This window comes from Bombus huntii, chromosome 6 (assembly GCF_024542735.1).
Source record: "Bombus huntii isolate Logan2020A chromosome 6, iyBomHunt1.1, whole genome shotgun sequence".
In the NCBI taxonomy this organism is placed as follows: Eukaryota; Metazoa; Arthropoda; class Insecta; order Hymenoptera; family Apidae; genus Bombus; species Bombus huntii.
This window is the reverse complement of record NC_066243.1, coordinates 7467286-7488631: the sequence shown is the minus strand read 5'-3', so window position 1 is coordinate 7488631 and position 21346 is coordinate 7467286. Positions and strand designations below refer to the sequence as shown.

Here is a 21346-nt window from a genome sequence, read left to right as displayed (position 1 = left end):
TATTTTCGTTTTTAGTGGTTTCATAGAAAAAACTACACAGCAGTAAGTTGTGCTATATGGAGGAGCACACACAGTGATAGATAATGTTTTTTCTGAAAGTCATTTTTTAAATAAGATTTTAAGGTCATTATCATTTTTTTGTGGGACCATATATTTGTTTAATACATTAATCGATCCATCTCGATATTCCCTACAAAGATTTAATTTAACAGTTACTTTAACTCTAATTTTTCAAATTGAAAATATGAAAGTCAAAGAGAACGTAAATACAAGGAGACCATTTCGCATCTTTCCTTGTTTTCCATATATTGTTGATTCTTGATTATCGTAACTCATAATAATAAATATCAGGATATTAGAAAACAGCTTCTCGTATACCGATTGTCATATATTTCAAACTAAATGGTACAAACAAACAATTCAGCGCTACATAAAATCTTACGCGTCCCATACCTTTCTTGTCAATAATACATATTATATTTCTTAATATATTTTTAAATATATGTGTCTTAATATAAGTAATTCCTCCTAATTGCTTTCATTTTGTAGTTCAAACCATCTAAGCCTTTTATGGAGAGTTATTATCAAGTAAATTTTCAAAGTTCGTTCGCCTCTGTATTCGTAGCTGCGTTTATAAAATCTAGAAGAGTTTCCTGGATATCATCTTGTGTGTCGGTATTATGTTCCTTATCAGTTTCAAACCAGTTCATCACAGCGATACTGTCGCACCCTCCGCATCCTGGTATTTTGTTCAGTTTAGTAAGAGCTTCGTCTATGTCTTTTTTTATTATTTCGGGGTCTTCCGAACTCCGTTCGCTTTCATCTTTCAAAAGCTTGTCCCACGCGTTTTTCAGTATTGGACTCTTGATTTTTGACCAAGCATTATGTACCATACGACAGCAATCGTCTATATTTAATTGGGAATAGATGTGTATAAGTTCTTCCTCTGAAACGCTGTTAGATGTTGGCATTAATGATTCTAGCAATTCGTTTCTGTACATTCGCTTGAAACATGCGATTATTCTACGATCTATTGGTTGTATGAATGGTGCAGCCTCATACGAATAGTACATGATTTTAACAAATTCATCTTTTGTACTTATTATCCTGTTTTCGCGATCCGAGCCACCGTTATTTAACAACAACAGAGTTTTCTCTCTGTGTCCGTTTTTCTGTTGTCTTTCTGTAACTAATTTTAAGAAACATTTATTGAACCATTCATTGAGTATGTTACTGTCCATGAAAGGCTTGGTGTTAGTTTTGTTCATAATTGATGGATCACTTGTGTGAAAACTATTGAAAGATGGAAAATGCTCAATCGTGGCGATTATTAGTACCGGCAGCTTATGACATCCGGTAGCATTTGCACAGAGAAATGTAGTAACTTGTCCTTCTCCCATTCTTCTCCTTGATTGCGATTTCTCAAAGAGCAGAGTTTTTTCTGGTACTGCTTTCCACATTAGTGCTGCGCAGTCGGCATTGTAAACATTATCCAATGTGTACTCCCCGTCTTGCAGAAGTTTTCTAATCTCAGCTTTGAAGATATCCGCTTCATATTGATTTCCTAAATCTTTACTGATATCCTCTTTACGGAAATTGGAACGTTCTTTAAATCTTGTCACCCAACGGAGACTGCCTTTAAGACTATGATTTGTGCGAAATTGTGCATTCAATTCCCGAGCTTTATCCTTTAACATTGCATTTGTTACATTTCTGTTTTTTTTTTTGTACATTGTGTGTATCACTGGTGAAGAGCTTTGTGGAAATTCGCAACAGAGCATCCTACTTCTAATACTGTTGTGTAACGGCTAGTAGCTGCTGAGTTGGTCTCAAATAATTTTATTATCTCTTCTCGTCTTGATCTTATAGTGGACGCGGTGGCACGTCCAATTCCATACTTTTTGCTATGGATCTATGAGACTCACCTTTGTCTATCATCTGAAGGATTTCATATTTTTTCTCAACTGTCAACCGTAACCGTTTTCGTGTTGGAGCCATTATTGTTTGTAACGTTTCAAATGTAAATACCGCACTGAAATGTTGTGACGAGATTTTACTTCAACAGTTACAGTCATCGACAATCTTAATAGGGGGAAACAAATACTATATGGATTATATACCTATATAACTATATACGTATATATGTATATGAGGTATACTATGGAAAATTATACAACATTCTGATGATTGAACGTTCCGATAATGTATGTATGTGATGTATAATCGAGATTATATTGTATATCAAAATAATATTCGACTAATAAAATAATATTCGACCAAGAGTTGATAGAAGCAAGCAGCATGAAAGTGAGAATTTAATATGAGAATAATGAGAACAATTTTTTTTGCAAATAGTTTATAAATAAATGGTTCCTTGTAACTGAATTTATATTTCTGTCTATTCTACAAACGGTAACATTTTCGAGAATACTAATAATCCATTGTTTCTGCGAATATTGCAAAGCTTCTTTCCATGGTTTTATTTTCCGAGTATTTTTACGTAATTTTGTAAGAGCAAAAGATAATGATAATGATTGTTTTTAATGCTTGTGTGGAAAAGACTACACGAGACAAAGTTACGCTATTTCAAGGAGCAAACGCAGTGGTAGATAATGCTTTTTCTAAGAGGCATTTTTTAAATAAGATTTGACGGTCATCGTCATTTTTTTGTGGGACCATATATTTGTTTAATACATTAATCGGTCCATCTTGATATTCCCTATAAAGGTTTAAGGTAATAGTTGCTTTAACTCTAATTTATCAAATTGAAAGTATGAAAGTCAAAGAGAACGTAAATAGAAGAATACCATTTCGCGTCTTTTCTTGTCTTGCCTATATTGCAGAACCTTGATTATAGGAACTAATAATAATAAATATCCGGATAGTAGGAAAACAGCTTTTCGTATACCCAGTGACATATATTTCAAAAAAAATGTTACAAACAAACAATTAAACGCTACATAAAATCTTACCCATCTCATTCCTTACTTGACACTAAAGCATATTATATTTCTTTATAAATTTAATGTATATGTTTTAATATAAGTAGTTTCTCCGAGTTACTTTCATTTTGTAGTTCAAATCATCTAGGCCTTTTATGAAGAGCTGCTATCACCAAGTATATCTTCAAATTTCTCGTCAGTTGGTTTGTTCGCTTCTGTGTCCATAGTTGCATTCATAAAGTGCAGAAGAGTACTGTTGAGATCGAATTAATGATGGGGCATATTTCTTGTTAGTTTCAAACCAGTTCATCACATCGATACTGTCGCACCCTCCGCATCCTGGTATTTTACTCAGTTCTTCAAGTGCTTGATATATGTCCTGTCTTATTTCGGGCTCTTCCAAACTCTGTCCGCTTTCATCCTTCAGAAGGTTGTCCCACGCGTTTTTCAGTATTGACGTGCTGACATTTGTCCAAGCATGACTTGCCATGCGGCAACAATCCCACAGATTTAAGTTACACTGGTTATTTACCATTCCTTGCATTGTATAGGGTTGAGTACATGGAACTAATGTTTTCAGCAATTCGATTTTGTACTTTCGCTTGAAACACTCGATTATTCCATGATCCATTGGTTGTATGAGCGGTGCTGCGTCGTATGAAAGATACATGATTTTAACTGATTCATCTTTTGTACTTACTATCCCGGTTTCGTGATGAGGGAAAACGTTATCTAGCAACAGCAGAGTTTTCATTCTGCGCCCTATTTTTTGTTGTCTTTCTCTAACTGATTTTAAGAAACATTCATCGAACCATTCATCGAAAAGGTTACTGTCTATGATAGGCAGGGCGCTACCTCTGTAGATACTTGTCAGAATTCTGAAGGAATTTAAACATGGAGGATTCATTTTTGTTCCGACTACTAGTACTGGCAACTGATGACTTCCGGTAGCATTTGCACCAAGAAGTATCGTAACTTTTTCTCCGTGCGAGGTACTCATCTTTAGTGATGGCTTATACATTGCAGATTTTTGTGGTACTGCTGTCCACAGTATTCCTAAGCAATCGGCATTGTAGATGTTATCCAATGTGTATTCTCCGCTTTGCAGAAGATTTTTAATTTGAGCTTTGCACTTATTCGCTTCATCTTCATTTCCTATTTCTATATCTTCAGGCGTATCCCCTTCACGTAAACCGTAATGTCTTTTAAAACTTGACACCCAAGTCGTACTGCCTTTAAAATTAGCAGCACCGCGCATCTTTGTATTCAATTCCCGAGCTTTACTCCCTAACATCTCATGCGTTATTGTTATGTTTTTATTTCTATATCGTATGTACCACTGGCGAAGTGTTGTTTCGAATTTTTCATTAGCTTCATCTTTTGTAGAAGCTACTTTGGAAGTGCTAGGACCCGGTAAGCTGTTCTGGAATTCTTCTATTATCTCTGCACGGTTGTCTTTTATTATGCTCAGAGTTCTAGATGAAATATTGTACTGTTCTGTTATGGTATGACGAGTCTCACCTCTTTCAATCATTTGAGTGATATCGTATTTCTCGGCAACTGACAACATTCCCAAGCTCCGTCTTGGAGCCATTATTGTTTGTAACGTTTCGAATGTAAATACCGCACTGAAATGTTGTGACGAGATTTTACTTCAACAGTTACAGTCATCGACAATCTTAATAGGGGGAAACAAATACTATATGGATTATATACCTATATAACTATATACGTATATATGTATATGAGGTATACTATGGAAAATTATACAACATTCTGATGATTGAACGTTCCGATAATGTATGTATGTGATGTATAATCGAGATTATATTGTATATCAAAATAATATTCGACTAATAAAATAATATTCGACCAAGAGTTGATAGAAGCAAGCAGCGTGAAAGTGAGAATTTAATATGAGAATAATGAGAACAATTTTTTTTGCAAATAGTTTATAAATAAATGGTTCCTTGTAACTGAATTTATATTTCTGTCTATTCTACAAGCGGTAACATTTTCGAGAATACTAATAATCCATATATTTGTTTAATACATTAATCGGTCCATCTTGATATTCCCTATAAAGGTTTGAGTTAACAGTTGCTTTAACTCTAATTTATCAAATTGAAAGTATGAAAGTCAAAGAGAACGTAAGTAGAAGAATACCATTTCGCGTCTTTTCTTGTCTTGCCTATATTGCAGAACCTTGATTATAGGAACTAATAATAATAAATATCCGGATAGTAGGAAAACAGCTTTTCGTATACCCAGTGACATATATTTCAAAAAAAATGTTACAAACAAACAATTAAACGCTACATAAAATCTTACCCATCTCATTCCTTACTTGACACTAAAACATATTATATTTCTTTATATATTTAATGTATATATATATATGGTTTAATTCTAGGATCATTCAGGGATCGATTCTGAAAATCGAGTTTATTGTGAAAATACTTAAATGAAATACAGGAGTAAACAACAATTAATAATTAACCACAATTAATAACAGTAATAATTAAATAAACAACAACCAATTAATAACAGTAAACAATAAATAGCAAGTTCTGCGCAATGTTTTTTTTTTTTTTATTTTTATTTATTTATTTGTTGAAATTACAATCAATTCTCGCGTTGAGAATTTTCAGTAATTTTTCTGGCGTAGCGCAGTGACATGGCTGTTTATTTACAATAAGTTAATACTTATTATAGATAGGTATAATTTATAAGTATTATAAGTAAGTGCATATGCTTAATTTGGATAATTAAATGAATCTAACGTTTAGGTCAAGCGGGTAGTGCCTCTTCAGCCTGCGAATCTGGTCCGTCGTATCGAGTAGTCCAGTGATTAGGGGGTTTCGGTGTTTGTTGATTCTTTTGCTATATCTGTCGCTATATTTTGCTATTTCCTCTTTGACGGTGGGTATCTTGCGGTCGCGGTGTATTGTTTCATTGGTTACATACCAAGGTGCGTCAATTAGGGATCTTAGCGTTTTCGATTGAAAGCGTTGGAGTATTTCGATGTTGGAGTTACTTGCTGTTCCCCATAGTTGGATTCCGTAGGTCCAGACAGGTTTTATTACGGTCTTGTAGAGGGTAATTTTATTCTGTAAATTTAGTTTGGAGCGTCGGCCCGTGAGCCAATAGAGTTTATTTAGTTTGTCCTTTAGTTGCTTCCTTTTATCTGAGATGTGTGTCTTCCACGTTAGTCTCCTGTCCAGGGTCATGCCCAGGTATCGGACTGTGTCCCTGCTAGAAACTGTTGCATTGTTGATGGTGACCTGGGGGCAGGTTTGCTTTCGGAGCGTGAAGGTTACATGTGAGGATTTCTTTTCGTTGACTTTGAAGCCCCATTTGTGAAACCACTTTTCCATGGAGTCGAGACTTCGCTGGAGAGAGGATGAGAAGCCCCATTTATGAAACCACTTTTCCATGGAGTCGAGACATCGCTGGAGAGTGGATGAGGCAATTACCGAGTCTGCGTGGGTAGCTAATAGCGCTGTGTCGTTAGCAAATGTTGCTATTGTTATCTCGTTTGATACAGGTAAGTCGGCAGTGTACATGGAGTACAGTAGGGGTCCGAGGACACTACCTTGGGGTATGCCGGCTTCTATTGGGAATGTTGCGGAAGTGGCGTCTAGGCATTTAACCATGAATTGTCTATTGGTTAGGTAAGATTTTAGGATGGAGTAGCAGGGGTGGGGTAGGATCTTTTTAAGTTTGTATAGTAGCCCTTCATGCCATACTTTGTCGAATGCCTGTTGGATGTCTAGGAAAACCGCTGAGCAATATTTTTTCTTTTCGAGTGTTTGGCTGATCGTATGAGTTAAGCGGTGGATTTGCTCTACTGTAGAATGATGTTTTCGGAAGCCGAATTGGTGATCTGGGAGTGTTTTCAAGTTCTCTAGGATTGGAAGGAGTCGGTTCGTGAGCATCTTCTCGAATAGTTTGGACAGGGTAGGTAAAAGACTGATTGGGCGATAGGAGCAGGTTTCGTGTATCGGTTTACCGGGTTTAGGGATGAGGGTAATCAATGAGATTTTCCAAGCCTTAGGATAGTGTTCCAGGCGAAGGATAGCATTAAAAATCGATGTGATGAGTGCTATCCCTTTTGTGGGAAGTTCCTTGATTGCTCTATTGCCTATTAGGTCGTGTCCTGCTGCTTTCTTGGGGTTTAGGCGATTGATTGTTTCTACAGTCTCTGCAGAAGTGAAGGGTTCGATAGGAGGGGACATTTGGAAGGGGGTGTGTAGGTATTCAGTAACGTCCGCGGCGGCTTGGGGGGAATGGGGTTTGAATACTTTTGACAAGTGTTTTGCAAACAGGTTGGCTTTTTCTATAGGGCTTCGCGCCCATCCACCTTGCGGACGGCGGATAGGTGGGATTATTTGTGGGGGGCGTGTGAGTTTCCTGGAGGCCTTCCATAGTGAGTAGTTGGCGTCGGCTGTGGGGGATAAGCTGGCGAGGTATTTATGGAAGCAGTCGTTTTTATAGATTGTTAAGGTTCTGGATAGCTTTCTAGTTGCGTTGTTAAGTTTGCGTTTGTCCTCCGGTGTTCTGTGGGTCTGCCATACTCTTCTTAGTCTACGTTTTTCTGCTATTTTTTTTAGTATGTATTGTGGATATTCTTGTTTGCTGTTAGTTGGCTTTGTCGGTGTGGAGAGGCGGATTGCGTTTATTATGCTCGTGTTTAAGTGTTCCGTGGCTGCTTCGATATCTTCCTTTGTTTTTAGTGGGGTGAAGGCTGAAGTTGAGTGTGTAAAGACTTCTCTAAAGAGCTGCCAGTTGGTGTGTTGGTTGTGAATGGAGCCATTAGGTGTACTCTCGATGATTGTCGAACTGACTGTTGCTATCACGGGAGAATGATCAGAGGAGAGATCAGCCGAGGAGTTGATCTGGACGTGTCTTGATGGGATATTTTTAGTTATGAAGAAGTCGAGAAGGTCGGGTATTTTGTTGGTGTCAGTGGGCCAGTATGTGGGTTCGTATGTGGTGAGGTAGTTGAGGTTGTTGTTTATTATGCTGTTTAAGAGGTTTTTGCCTCTTGCTGTAACCAGTCTGCTGCCCCATTGGATGTGCTTGGCGTTATAGTCTCCTCCAACTATGAATCTATTGCCCAGGGTGTCCAGGAAGTTATCAAAGTCTTCTTTGGCGATGGAGTGTCTGGGAGGGCAGTATACTGCTGAGGTGGTGATTGAGCCATGACAGTCTTCTATTGCTACGTTTGTTGCTTGGAGGTAGTCTTTCTGGAATGATGGAAGTTCGTAGTGCTTAATACTTGCTTTGATTATTATTCCCGTGCCACCGTGGGCCTTTCCGCTGGGGTGTTGAGTATGGTAGAATTTGTAACCATTTATTTTCAGGTAGCTCTTGTCGGTGAAGTGGGTTTCCGATACGAGCATTACGTCGATTTGCTGGTGTTTTAAGAAGAGTTCTAGTTCAAGTTTGTGTTGCGCTAGACCGTTGGCGTTCCAGAGTGCTATGCGCCTTGGTTTTATTTTGAGTCGGGGCGTGCTAATTTTTCCACGATGAGTGTTAGTAGCGATAGCAAGTGATTTATTTGCTCCGATTGTTTCTCTATTAGCTTTTTAAGCCTTGAGGAGTTGTCTGTGTTAGATGGGTTGGGGACACTGTTTTGGGGAAGGTTCCTTTGGCTGTTCGGGTTATTTTGGATGCCTTGTACTGCTTGGGCATAGGAGGTTGAGGTGGAGATGAATTTGGTAGGACTGGGTGTTTGGTTGGTTGAGGGGGTTGGGGTAGTCGTGAATTTCGGCGGGCTGGGTGTTTGGTTGGATACCTCTTTTGCTCTGAGCTTAGGGTACCTGTTCGTGTATAGTTTTTTATATGCTGGGCAGCCTTTGTAGTTGGCAGGGTGGTCCCCTTGGCAGTGGATGCATTTCGCTGGGGTTTCCGTTGATTTGGCGCACTGGTCAGTGGAGTGAGTGCCTGCGCATTTAACGCAGCGGAAAGTATGGTTGCAGTATTTCTGCGTATGACCGTACCTTTGGCACCTTTTGCACTGCACTATTTCTTTTTTCACACGGTGGTTCGATATTTACTATCGCGTTCATTAGGCGACTGATGTTGCAGATTTCCTTATTGTTCGGTTTTTGTTTAATGTCTAGGAAGAATAAGGATAACGGGTCTTTCGAGACTCTATGCCTTATATTACTTACGTTGATGACTTCGTGGCCGAGTTTTGAGAGTTCGTATTTGAGTTCGTCTATGTCTGCTGAGTGGTGTATGTTTCGTAGGACCACCCGGAAAGGCCTTTCCTGTTTGAGTTGGTAGGTGTGGAAGTTGGCGTTCAGGGTCCTGAGTGTCTTGGTGAGTTTTCTGTAAGCTTCTGGGTTCGTCGGTAGTATTTTAACTTTATTGTTGTTTATCTTAAGGTTATATTCCTCCTTGCTGATATCTCTCTCTAGGGACTTGGTCATTGTCTGTATGTCAATGACGTCGTCCACAAATATTGGTGGGGGAGGGGGGATTCTCTGTGAGTGTTGGTTTGGTGGCGGTTCTACGATTTCCATGGCGTCGTTTGAGGATTCCAATACGGCGAACCTGTTGTGTGTGTTTATTTGCGTTGCTGTTTCTATTTTTCTTTTCATTGTAGTGTTAGCGTCGTTAGTGCGGAGAGTTCTGCTACACTTCTGCCACGGGGGGGGGGGGGGGGGGTAGCGCGGGGTAGCTGCGAGTCTGCTCCGGAGAGCCTGGTCGCGGTTGCTGGGCCATCATCGAGCTAGTTAATTCGGAATGAACAACTAGTCGTGAGGCTGTGAGGCTAGTATTCGAGTTGGGGTTAGGTGCGTGGGATTTTCTTCTCCCTAAAGGGTAAGGGACACTTAGCTGTGTTCTCTTTCGACGGTTGGGCGACACGTGTTGTTTTCGGACTACGCTGGGCATTAGAGACACGTCTGCACGCTTCGGCACTCCACAGCGAACTGTTGGGAAAGTTGCTAGTGGGAGACGCCGCTCGTTGAAAAATAGGTCTGCCCCATCTTCCTGTAGTTGGGACAAAGACCGTTTGTCTGTTTGAAGGACTTTAGTTGACTAAATCTTAAGATTTATAACGGGCCCTCGAGCTAGCTGGACATGTACTGCGGAGACGCATCGACATCTGGCAATCATCTTACTCGAAGAATAGGGTCTGCGTGTGGCGAGCCACGGGACAGAAACCGTTGGAATGTTTACTGTCGCGTGTCGCCACGAATATTTCTTTTAAGGAGAGCTATAGAATTACTCCATACCTTTGTTAGACAAAGCGTTCATCCCGTGACCGCGGCTACGTTCGGCGACTGACTGTCGCCTCGAACCCAAGCTCATTATCACAACTCTCGAACAATTACAATCGGATCGAATGACGACAATTGCTTAATTACGCCTATGATAGAATCTATATTACGGTGTTAGGGGGTTATCTCGAAGTTCCAAAGGGGAGGCTTCGATGTCCTTTCATCTCCGACATATAGTATAACGTTATAACTTATTACGTTACATAACATAACGTTATATTACCATATGGTATAACGTTATAACGTATTACGTTGTATGGTATAACGTTATAACGTATTACGTTATATAGTATAACGTTGTAACGTATTACGTTATATAACATACCGTTATAACGTATTACGTTATACAGTATAACGTTATAGCGTAATACGTTAAATAGTATAACGTTATATGGAATAACGTTGTGATCTAACGTTATAGCGTAATACGTTATATGGTACAACATCATATGGTATAACGTTATGGTATAAAGTAATAGCGTAATACGTTATATGTAACAACGTTATATGGTATAACGTTATAACGTATTACGTTATATAGTATAACGTTATACCGTATTGCATTATATAGTGTAACATTATGCAGTATGACGTTATAACTTATTACTTTATAACGTATAACGTTATATAGTATTACATAATAACGTAATACGTTATACAGTACAACATTATATAGTATAAACGTTATTTCGTATTACTCTATATGGTATAACGTTATATAGCATATCGTTATAAGGTATTACGTCATATAGTATATCGTGATGCAGTATAATATTATAATGTATTGCGTTATGTAGTATAACGTTATATAACATTACATTATACCGTATAATGTTATGTATTATATCCACATATCGTATATCGTTATATAGTATGACGTTATAACATATTACGTTATATAGTATAACGTTATATAGTACAATGTTTTATAGTATAACGTTATAACGTATAATATGACTTTACAATGTATTACGATATAATGTATTACTTTATATATTGTTTTACGTTATACAGTATTACGTTATATGGTATTACGTGAAAATGTATTACGTTATAATGTATCACATTGTAATGTATTTTGTTATATAGCATTACGTTATATTATATTACGTTATATTGTATTTCCTGATACTATATTGCTTTATATTATTTTGCGATATTTTGTATTTCGTTATATTTTATTACATTATGTTATATTTCGTCCTATTGCTTCATGTTGCAATTATCTTACTCCCTGTTAGTCCGTAGTATTTTCTTGATAGAATAAGCTTAACTCGATTTTTTACAAGTCCGATTTTGGGTTATGTTCTTGACTCATTAATAATTAAACTTTTTCGGTATTTCATTGCATTGTGGCTGATAATCTGCTATAATTTTAATATTAAATATAGACGTTTAGAGTTGCTACTGGATAGAACCTAATGGAAACTAATTAAAAGATGTTTACACTTATAAGCGATGTTCGATCGATATAACAATGCGGGATAATGTAACGGAATCATAAGTTCACAATTAATAGCGCAATCAAATAACAAGAAGTCAGTAGAGTGCTAATATAATAATAAACTGTTTTCTCTCTATGCTTCATATAACTGCTTGATATTATTAATAATCCTATATATAAATTTACAAGAATTTCGAAATATATCTTTATTTCCTTAAAAATGTTAAAATTGTCGAAAAGTGTTTCGGATTACAGATTTACATCTGTTTCACTTTCCTTACTCTGCGAGTAACTTTTTCTTGATAATCGTAACGAAGCATTTTTTTCTTGGTTTTCACATCATATACGCTTAATTTCTGAAAGAGAGTACGACGATGTTGATTGGCCGGAAAAGGCTGTTGACTTACAAGTCAGAAATTAAATGGCTTTATGAATGAACAGGGAGACAGTCTACTCGATGTAACCTTTGTATCGATGATGGTGATGTTCTAACCAACACTTATGAAATCGTGTATGCTCGGATGTACACATCTTTACGTATTGACGCATCTAGGTGAAGAGGGGGGGTTAAATGCTCGAGTCAATTCGGTAATGTCAGGCAGGGTTAAACGATCTTCTGACCCCTGACAAGTCTTTCTTAACAAGTCGGCAAATTCACTTTACAATCCTGTTATTGGGCATCTGTAACCAATTGGATTTAAAATAGATTGAGAACATACACAACAGTTTTTCATGCAACTGATGTAGCAATGAAACTTTAAAGTCATTGCAACAGGAATAAAATCATTGAATTCGATTTACAATTCAATCGAATATATCAAGAGTCTTATCAATCTTAAAATTTAGCTAACCAAATAGGGAGATCTCCCGTCTGTAAAATACAATACATTGCTGCGACCAAACAGGGAGATCTCCCTTTTTTACTTTTGCAACGCGTTTTCCTTTTCTTTTCTTTTGTTATTATCAGTTATTGTTTACCTGGAATTGTTCCCAATTAATTGTGCCACTTTTTCTGCTCTTATAAAGTACAATATATAATAAAATACACTAATGTCTTTATACCATATTATAAAAAAATATTAAAATGCATTGTGAATTTTTAATTTCACGTTCTAGTTGTGTTACTTATCTTTAGTCACCTATAATATTTTTAATTCTACCTATATTTTTTATATTTTTAATATATACTTTTAATTTAATGTTGTATATAAACAATATGTGAAATCGTTACATAAAATCATTACCACAAAATATAATTGACCACTTAAATAATTTTTAGACTTCTTTGTTTTTTAAATAGTGACTATTAATCCTCGATACTTTGAAAAATGTGCGATAGACAGCATATAGGTTGGCTTGTCCGAGCGCGATGAGAAACGTATAGCTCGCTGTGGCGCGCTCGGTTGGCTAAGTGTTAATTACTGGATGATCAATAATAATAAGTCGCTGATACTCGTACATGTTTAGTAATAAAAGATTAACAATATTGCAGCACGTGGTGTTCTACGAGAAAAGCTTAACGTTATTTAATTGTTAATTCGTTCAGATTTCCATATCTCAATCTGAGAATCTTCAAGTTCTAAACAATTGCGTATTCCAGTTTCCATCTTAAACCTCGAAAGACCCTAGAGAGCGTTTAACCGGTCAGTAATTGTCCTAATGAGTCCAATGAGGGCCCCGAGCAAATTTGTTTTCTCTTTCCTTCTCCCTCTCACTCCTGGAATATAATTAGCGTTTCGTCTGTTGCGTTCTGTTAAAAGGTTCCTTTCGTTGTTTGCTCTTGACTCCTACTTGCGCTTGCATGATCCACGGAGGGGTTACGGAGTTATTACATGCGATATGTTATTGGACTGGACCGTGTTAGCCGCGTGCCCCGAGAAGCGCGGAGAAACTCGAAGAAGAGAGGGAGCAAGGAAGAAGGAGACCGCGTGTATGTTCTCGGTTCTCGGCAAAAAGGGGGTGTTGCCTCTTCAGTAACGAAGTGAACACTGTCTGTGACGCTAGCAGTTTCTCTCTATCTATTTCTGGATACACATGATATCGCCTTTGACATCTTAAGCGGCTGTATCACTCACGGTGTAAAGTAATCATCGATTAGATTAATTCGGCAGCCATACAGGTCCGAGAAGTAATTGAATCAACATGTCCTCCAGATTAACATGGATGTTGGTCATCTTCGGTCTGGTTGTCCTTTTGCAATCAGGTAAAACAATTAGTAATATGTAGAATACGTCTTAATATAACAATATAATGTAATACGCATTAAATATTTTGATATATAAAATTAAGGCGAAGTGAATAAGTTAACGTTTCGTATATTTGCATTATTCTTTAACCATGTATCGTATAATTATCTAATAATATATTGTTGAAGTGCAATAAATTCGTGATATCGCTAGAAATAACGATAGTTTGGGTACGACAGAAAATTTATGAGTAGAATATAAATTGAAAGGCTCTTATATTTATCCTTAAAGGATAGTTATAAAAAATAATTGGAAAATGAATTGTAAGAATTGTAATTTAAAGAAATAAGAAAGGCAAGTTGTTTCATAAATACGATATAAATGTATCGATTCGTGTGAAACAAGCTATAAAGAATTTAAAATATTCGGAAAAAATGAAATTTGTAAACTAATGTCGAGTAACAAAGGTAATGATTTATTTGGCATGACGGTGGAATGTTACGTTATTTGCTCATTAAACTCGATCATTACTATTCTTGTGTCCTCGCTTGTTCTACTGACGATTTTAATTATTGCTTTTGTTTTCGTGTTAGTGTGTTCATTATTATCGTCTTATCAGATATATTAAGCCTATTACTGTCATTTGTTTGTTTATTATATGTCGCGCTACGTTATGCTCATAACACAGTAAAATAAAAAACCGAGTACGAGTAGTTGATATAATAAAGTAACATTATATAATAATATATAACATTAATATTATATGTTATAGTATATAATATCAATATTAATATTAATATAAATCATTATAACTAAAATCATATTAATTGTTATTGTGATTATTTAAACGGAGTGTAAGTTTACGGGAATTATATGCAACATATTTTATATCCAATTAGTAGATGATCAGATGATTAATGTATACGTATAATTTGTAAGTATCGATGACATAATACAAATTGTATAGAGCAATTCCATTCTTAACTATTCCGTCATTTGCCGTTATAGTATGGGGGGTGACGGGGAAGAGCGAGCAATCGTCAAAACATTCCATAAAATTTCTCAGAAAAGTTCTCTAAATATTTGATTGTTATAATAAATAAAATATATAATAAAAACAGAGCTAAAAATGTGAAAATATTCGAAAATCGTATTTGATTAAATGTTACGTATATTTAAGAATCATGTTTGAGATTTAGTACCGTTCAAGATATAACGCAAGAAAACTTGCTTAACAATATATTTTACTTTGTCGCATTTCATATGCAATATTTACTGATATTTAATAATGTATTTACATATGTTATAGGTTTAGCTTTACGATGTTGGGATTGCGCTTCCAATAATAATATACTGTGTGGTGATCCACTGAACATTACAGAACATCAAGCGGCGTTTAATACGAAACTTTGCGAAACTGGATCTTACGAACCGGTAAAACATGTATGCAGGAAAATTGTGAGAAGAGGTAAGTGGTTTGACGAGTAATTTATTAAAAAATAATTTTTTCTTGTCAACATTGCTTTACAAAAAACATTTCTGATGTAGCCTAGAAAATACTAAAACGAAATAATTAAAAATTGTGTACTGTCTAATATAATTTTTAATTCATAATATAATTGCAAATTAACCTGCAAGTGATTAAAAGTTTCTTTGTAGAAATTTTATTAATTTTGTATTTATACTATTCGCAACTACGTTTACTCTACCTTACGTACGTAAAAATATTTCCTATTTAATAAAACACTTACTGTTGTGTTTTTCACTCAAATGTCTACTTACATATAAATATGTATATGTTTAATAGATCATAGACAATTCATTTTTTCTTGTAGCCGAGTATTGATTAACTGATTATACACGTCGTTTCCATTCTGCATATAGACACTTATTATTATTTAAATGTATTTGTGATAATAATAACAATTATTACAATCAATGACTTGATATAGTGCGACTGAAATTTAAATTTGCATGGATGTGCTCATATTTTAAGACATCCTGTTTCGTCATAAGCATAGCAATTTATTACTCAATTACGTACGATGTTCTCACATTGGATGACGTATTTGATATATGTGTATATATTGCGTGAAACTAGAGAACATCATAATCTAGTGTTTATCGTCTCCAACTTAATCGCCACGACATACTATGTTTCACTCGTGAGTCACAGCACGCGCTGTTACGTTCTACACTATAATCGCGATAATAATATGTTGTCAAGGTCAAAACCGCGCCCGTGTTAAAGAAAAATCACTCACCGTCGTAAAATTTTGAATATCAAGGTTAATCCTACTAACGTGACCGTAATCTTAGGATTAACGATATTCATACATGCATGATAACTGAGAGATTAGTAAAATTTGTGTAACACGAAAAATTATGCGAAATGAATATGTTCACTGATAACGCCAACAACATTTAGAAAATCAAAGTTACTTAATAAAATAAAATGCATTTGGTTTGTAGTAACAACATAAATAACGATCGTTTGATTGCATAGACATTTGCATGATTTTCATTTTCCAGCAGACTTTATCGAAATTTTAGAATATCTTGTAATGAAATATAAATTCTAGAAGTAAGTAGAATACATAAAAAAATGCTTTATCGGTTAACATAATTCCTTGTTCTGGAATATCTCGAGCTTTAAATTGTTTATTTCCGAAGTGAACAATAGCTACAATAATTTTTTTACTTGTGTTTCAAATCAAAAAGATAGATTAGATATTATTTGCTCCATTAAAATGTCTTTTGCTCGTTTCCGAGACTCCGATGTTCAGTTTATAAAGGAATCTGAATTTATTTAAATGCGCAATACCGTAATTATTTCCTCAGTCCACTTCGTCATATACTTTGAATCATAAGTGTTACACAACCTGTTGCACCATATCGTTCAAATAACACTACGTTTTAACAGAAACACAAAAGGAAACGTCGCATATAGCATATTTTGTTATGTGTACACACAAGCGCGATCCGGAAATTATTCAAACGTATACTACGTATGTATCTATTTGTATTCTCTTACGTAGTACGCAAATCTTGCAAAGCTGACAATAATTTGCTTCAATATCACATTGTCATCGGAAACTAATAATCTCATGATTTTATACCATCATAAAACTCATCCATCAATATACAGGATATTTTCTTCATATCAATCATCTCGAATATTTTCGAAATTGCTGACAATAACGAAAAATATTTCAAATAAAAGTTGAATGGTTTCGAGGTGTGCATAATTTAATTTATCACGTAGCTGATGTATAAGACGAATAAGATTTCATTTCATACTAATAATCTAGAATTTTCTTTAGTCTCATCTTTCTCTCTCTTTTTGTCTCATTCTTTCTGTATTATTTTCTAGCAAAAATATGCTTGTCATTTTAAAAAGTACACATATTACATATAAGTGTTATAAATTATTATATCTCCTAATCTAATGTTCCTTTCACGAGCTGGGTAATCTTATTAGTAGCTTAATGATTTTATGAATAATAACAGCAACATCGATCAATACGTTAAAAAAATATGTTTCCGTTTAAAAGTATGAGGTTTCCTTTCATGTATTTAGCATTCGCCCACGTAAAAATTGCTTACATTAAATAATACGTCCCCTGAAAATATTTTACTTCTATTTAATACACCTTCCAAACTTAATACTTCTGTAAGTTTTAATTTAAAGGAAAAGTTTCAATGAATTAATTTAAATTAATTTTTTTAGTTTAATTCTTTTCTAATGTTTGTATTTATTAATATTACATAATATATTACATAATATATTATGTATATAGTATATAATACTTGTATTTACTAATAGTTTTCAAGATATTTATGTTTGATATCAGGTATGAAAGTATGCACCTTTGAAGCGATCAAACGCAATGATACTGTGCAAACATACTTAACAGATTTAATTTTTGAATTGTTTAATTTTTAACAATTTAATTTTTCTTTTTTTTCAATTTACAGAAATTGAAAGAAGACTATTCAATATTAGTTGAAAAATATAATACATATTACAATGTATTAAAGCTATTGATTGAAGATTTGATAAGTATATGTTCGTATTTTTAAAAAAATATAGATACATATTGCATAAGTAATTCAACATGTATTAGTAAAGATTAATAGAAATTTCATGAGTTTAATTATAAATCACAGGATTGCTTTTTTGCTTTTCTCGTTGCTTGCGTTCATACTTGAATATAATGTCTTAAATATTTAATCAGCTATATTTTCAAAATTGTCTAGAGAAAATTCCAACGAGTACTTTTTCTTGCAGAAAATAACGAACGAGTAGTAATACGCCAGTGTTCTACATTGAACGTCGATGAAGGAGACATCACCGATGGTCCTTGCAGCACTACAATGACTTCAGGTCGACACATAATCGAGTCCTGCCATATTTGTAGTACTGACCTCTGCAATTCCGCGACGGGCGCGTCGATTACGCAATCGCTGTTCGTCGTTGCTCTAGCCATTATCGGCTATCGTTCTCTCCAATCGAAATACGGTATCCTTTAACAAAGCGTCATTCAAGCCCGTAAATAAAAATCGTTACTTTTAGAGAGCAATTATCCGAGAGAGTGCCATTTTAAACGACCCTAAATTGAAACGCGATTAATGTTCCGCAAATAAATTTTATTGACTATTCGTCACCTTTATGTCCTTATCATTTTCTTGTATTATAAGAACAATTTGGCCAACCTATCGATTAATTAGTTAAAAGAATTGCTGTTCTGGAAGCGTAAGACAGTTTAAAATCTTATTAGCATAATGAATAGTGTCATGTTAAAATGGTTCTACGTAATCAGGATCAGTTCGTTAAGATTTTATAGTTAGGCATACCTCGTTAGTCGCGTACTAATTGTAAGTAGAACGGTTGACATATATTACAGTAGTTGCGTAACTGTGCTGAAAGCTTTACTTAATTTCTAATCGTCTATTTAATTACTATACCTTCGTACGAAACTACTTTAAATAAAATTAGCACTTTTGTACAATTTGTGTATATAAATTCAACACGTATGGCGTGATTGTACAATAAAGGATTATTAATTTGAATTATCCTCTGCCTGTCGTGATCACACGCTCGCGTCACGATTAGTAAGAATTCTTTGATCGATTGATTGAAATATTCTTCATATTACACAAAAATCTGTATAAATAAACTGCTTTCTCTCGTTTTTATCTAATTTTGGGCTAAGATTCGTTGCTATGTGTCTTTTCAATCTTGCGTTTACTTGCAATTTCTTTCGTTATGACGTTACTTTAAGGTTAAAAAAAATTACTAACAAGTAAAAAAAATTAGCTTATCAGATATCCGTCCAATGTATAGGATAATGCAAAATTTTTCTTTCATTCTGCGCTTAGCGAATGTCTGATTAAATTAACATTTTGTTATATATGTACCATTAAAATTCTATTACTTAATTAGATTTGTAGACTAGATTGCGCATTGTGAATAAATTTGCTTTCGTTGTTGATCATTTCTCTTATTGTTAGGATAAAGTACAATCGTCTTGTCCTTTGTAATTTATAAAAATTATAAAATCCACTGTATTTAAATTTACACATTCTCTTGTCGTTTAAATCTTTGCCTGTACATTTATTTTGTATATATTACGAGATATTTTTATCGACTCACACAGTTTTCGGTGATAGTCCTAAAATCTCCTTATTTTTATGCTACTATTTTCTATAAAAAAAAGCAATAGATCACGCATTATGACAATCTATGTTATGAAAATAAAAATGTTATTTGATGATAAAAGTTCCATATTTATTTCTTTGAACGTAGTTGAACATATGAAATCATATTTATTTCAAATGACAACGTATAACAGAAAAGAATGTATATAGACATCAAATCTAAGAATCATCGTACAGGTTATCCCAATCTCGATTGGCATCTCATTAATCTGATCGACATTACATTTTCTACCTACACTTTTAACTATATATCGATGAAATGTGTTGCCAAAACGACATTTTTAATAACTCCTTTATTTACTTAGTATCAAGGTAAGCTTTCTTTCCTTTAAACAGAATCGACGTTACGAATCTTCATATTAATTTTTTAACACGCGCTTCTCAATTCCTATCCGAGAAACTTTTTCTATCAAAATTCCCCACGAGTGGCACGATATCTGGTGCCAAAGAATTGGTCATATCCGATCTATTTATTACTGAGATTAATGTTCGCTTGACCATTATTTCGAAAAATGGCTCCGTTATCATTTTATACTTTTATTGTATGCAGACATACATAACATAATCAGAGAAATAAAATCTCCATAGAATATTGTCTTACCTAACGAATATTATAAAAAGCACTGTAATTTCAATGTTTTATATATTTTTTCGTATCATGCGCATTCCGCGTAATATCGCACTTTCAAATTCTTTATGAAAGCATAAAAATCCGTAGTCTAGTTACATCCTTCAAACAAAATATTTATGCTCCTGTGATGTCCTTCCCACATAGAATAAGCTGGTATCGTTCGGTGAAAGAAGTTTGCGATATACTGTGATTGGCCCACGTCTCAACGCGGATTTTTTCCTTCTCCGAAATGCACATTCCGAAATCACCATGTTGATACGTGATTTTCACAAAATCAATTGCCCGCCAAATAATCCCTTTGCACCGGAGGTCGAAATAACCGAAATACCTCACGCCTACGTTCTTCGACGTTTACAATGGAATATCATTCGTCATCGGTCGCTTTTGGTTATGATAATGCTATTTCTGCTAGTTTGAAAATTGAGAGAACTGAGTTTAATGTTTATTCAGAAATTTAGTATCATCGCGCGGAGTTAGGACTTAAAGGAATTGAATATTTGTTGCTTTCTAAATAGAATTTGTATCATATTATCGTAAGTTTATGTCGTTTATACCATCGAGGTATATTTGTGTTGGTTAATTACATTTTTTTTAAAAGTAGGGTTAGGCACGTGTTCACAATTGTTAGAAAGAAGAACCCGATTTAATCTACATCAACTTTCGTAAAATGAAGAACTGACAGCCTGTGTCGGGATATCATCGTTAGATTACAAATGTTTATATAAATTCAAATATTTTTATTAACGTAACTAAAGAAATGAAATTTAGACATAGAAATTTGTTTCATCGTATATGTATGTATTACTCGTATATATTACTCGTATTTTATTTTAAATATTTTCTATAATTTGTATGTTATCTATTATTTTGCACATATAGATTAAAATTTTTCATAAACGTACAAACACCTGCAGTCTAGTTACTACTTTTTGAATATCGAATTTTATAACAGTTAACGTTTAGTAATTTTCAATAAAATAACACTGAGAATGAATATATTTCTATATTTATAATATAAAAAGCTATATTTCTACATCTATAATAATTAAGAAGTATTAGAATTAATTCTTGTTTTCGATTCTTTTATTTGATCATGGAAATTGTCATTCTTCTATCCTTTTCTACCT

The 21346-nt window shown here is 34.6% G+C and overlaps 3 protein-coding genes across 3 annotated transcripts; 1 reads left to right on the top strand and 2 right to left on the bottom strand.

The window, feature by feature from the left end:
* Positions 1–596: 596 nt before the first annotated feature.
* On the bottom strand, positions 597–1781 carry LOC126866809 (jerky protein homolog-like). Its single transcript, XM_050620765.1, has one exon. The coding sequence runs from the start codon at positions 1779–1781 to the stop codon at positions 597–599; it is 1185 nt and encodes a 394-aa protein (XP_050476722.1).
* Positions 1782–3138: 1357 nt separating this feature from the next.
* LOC126866808 (jerky protein homolog) lies at positions 3139–4536 on the bottom strand. Its single transcript, XM_050620764.1, has one exon. The coding sequence runs from the start codon at positions 4534–4536 to the stop codon at positions 3139–3141; it is 1398 nt and encodes a 465-aa protein (XP_050476721.1).
* A 9035-nt stretch (positions 4537–13571) lies between these two features.
* LOC126866579 (uncharacterized) lies at positions 13572–19362 on the top strand. Its single transcript, XM_050620359.1, has 3 exons — positions 13572–13884; positions 15177–15335; positions 18159–19362. The coding sequence occupies exons 1-3, from the start codon at positions 13824–13826 to the stop codon at positions 18398–18400; spliced, it is 462 nt and encodes a 153-aa protein (XP_050476316.1). The 5' UTR covers positions 13572–13823; the 3' UTR covers positions 18401–19362.
* The last annotated feature ends 1984 nt before the right edge of the window (positions 19363–21346 follow it).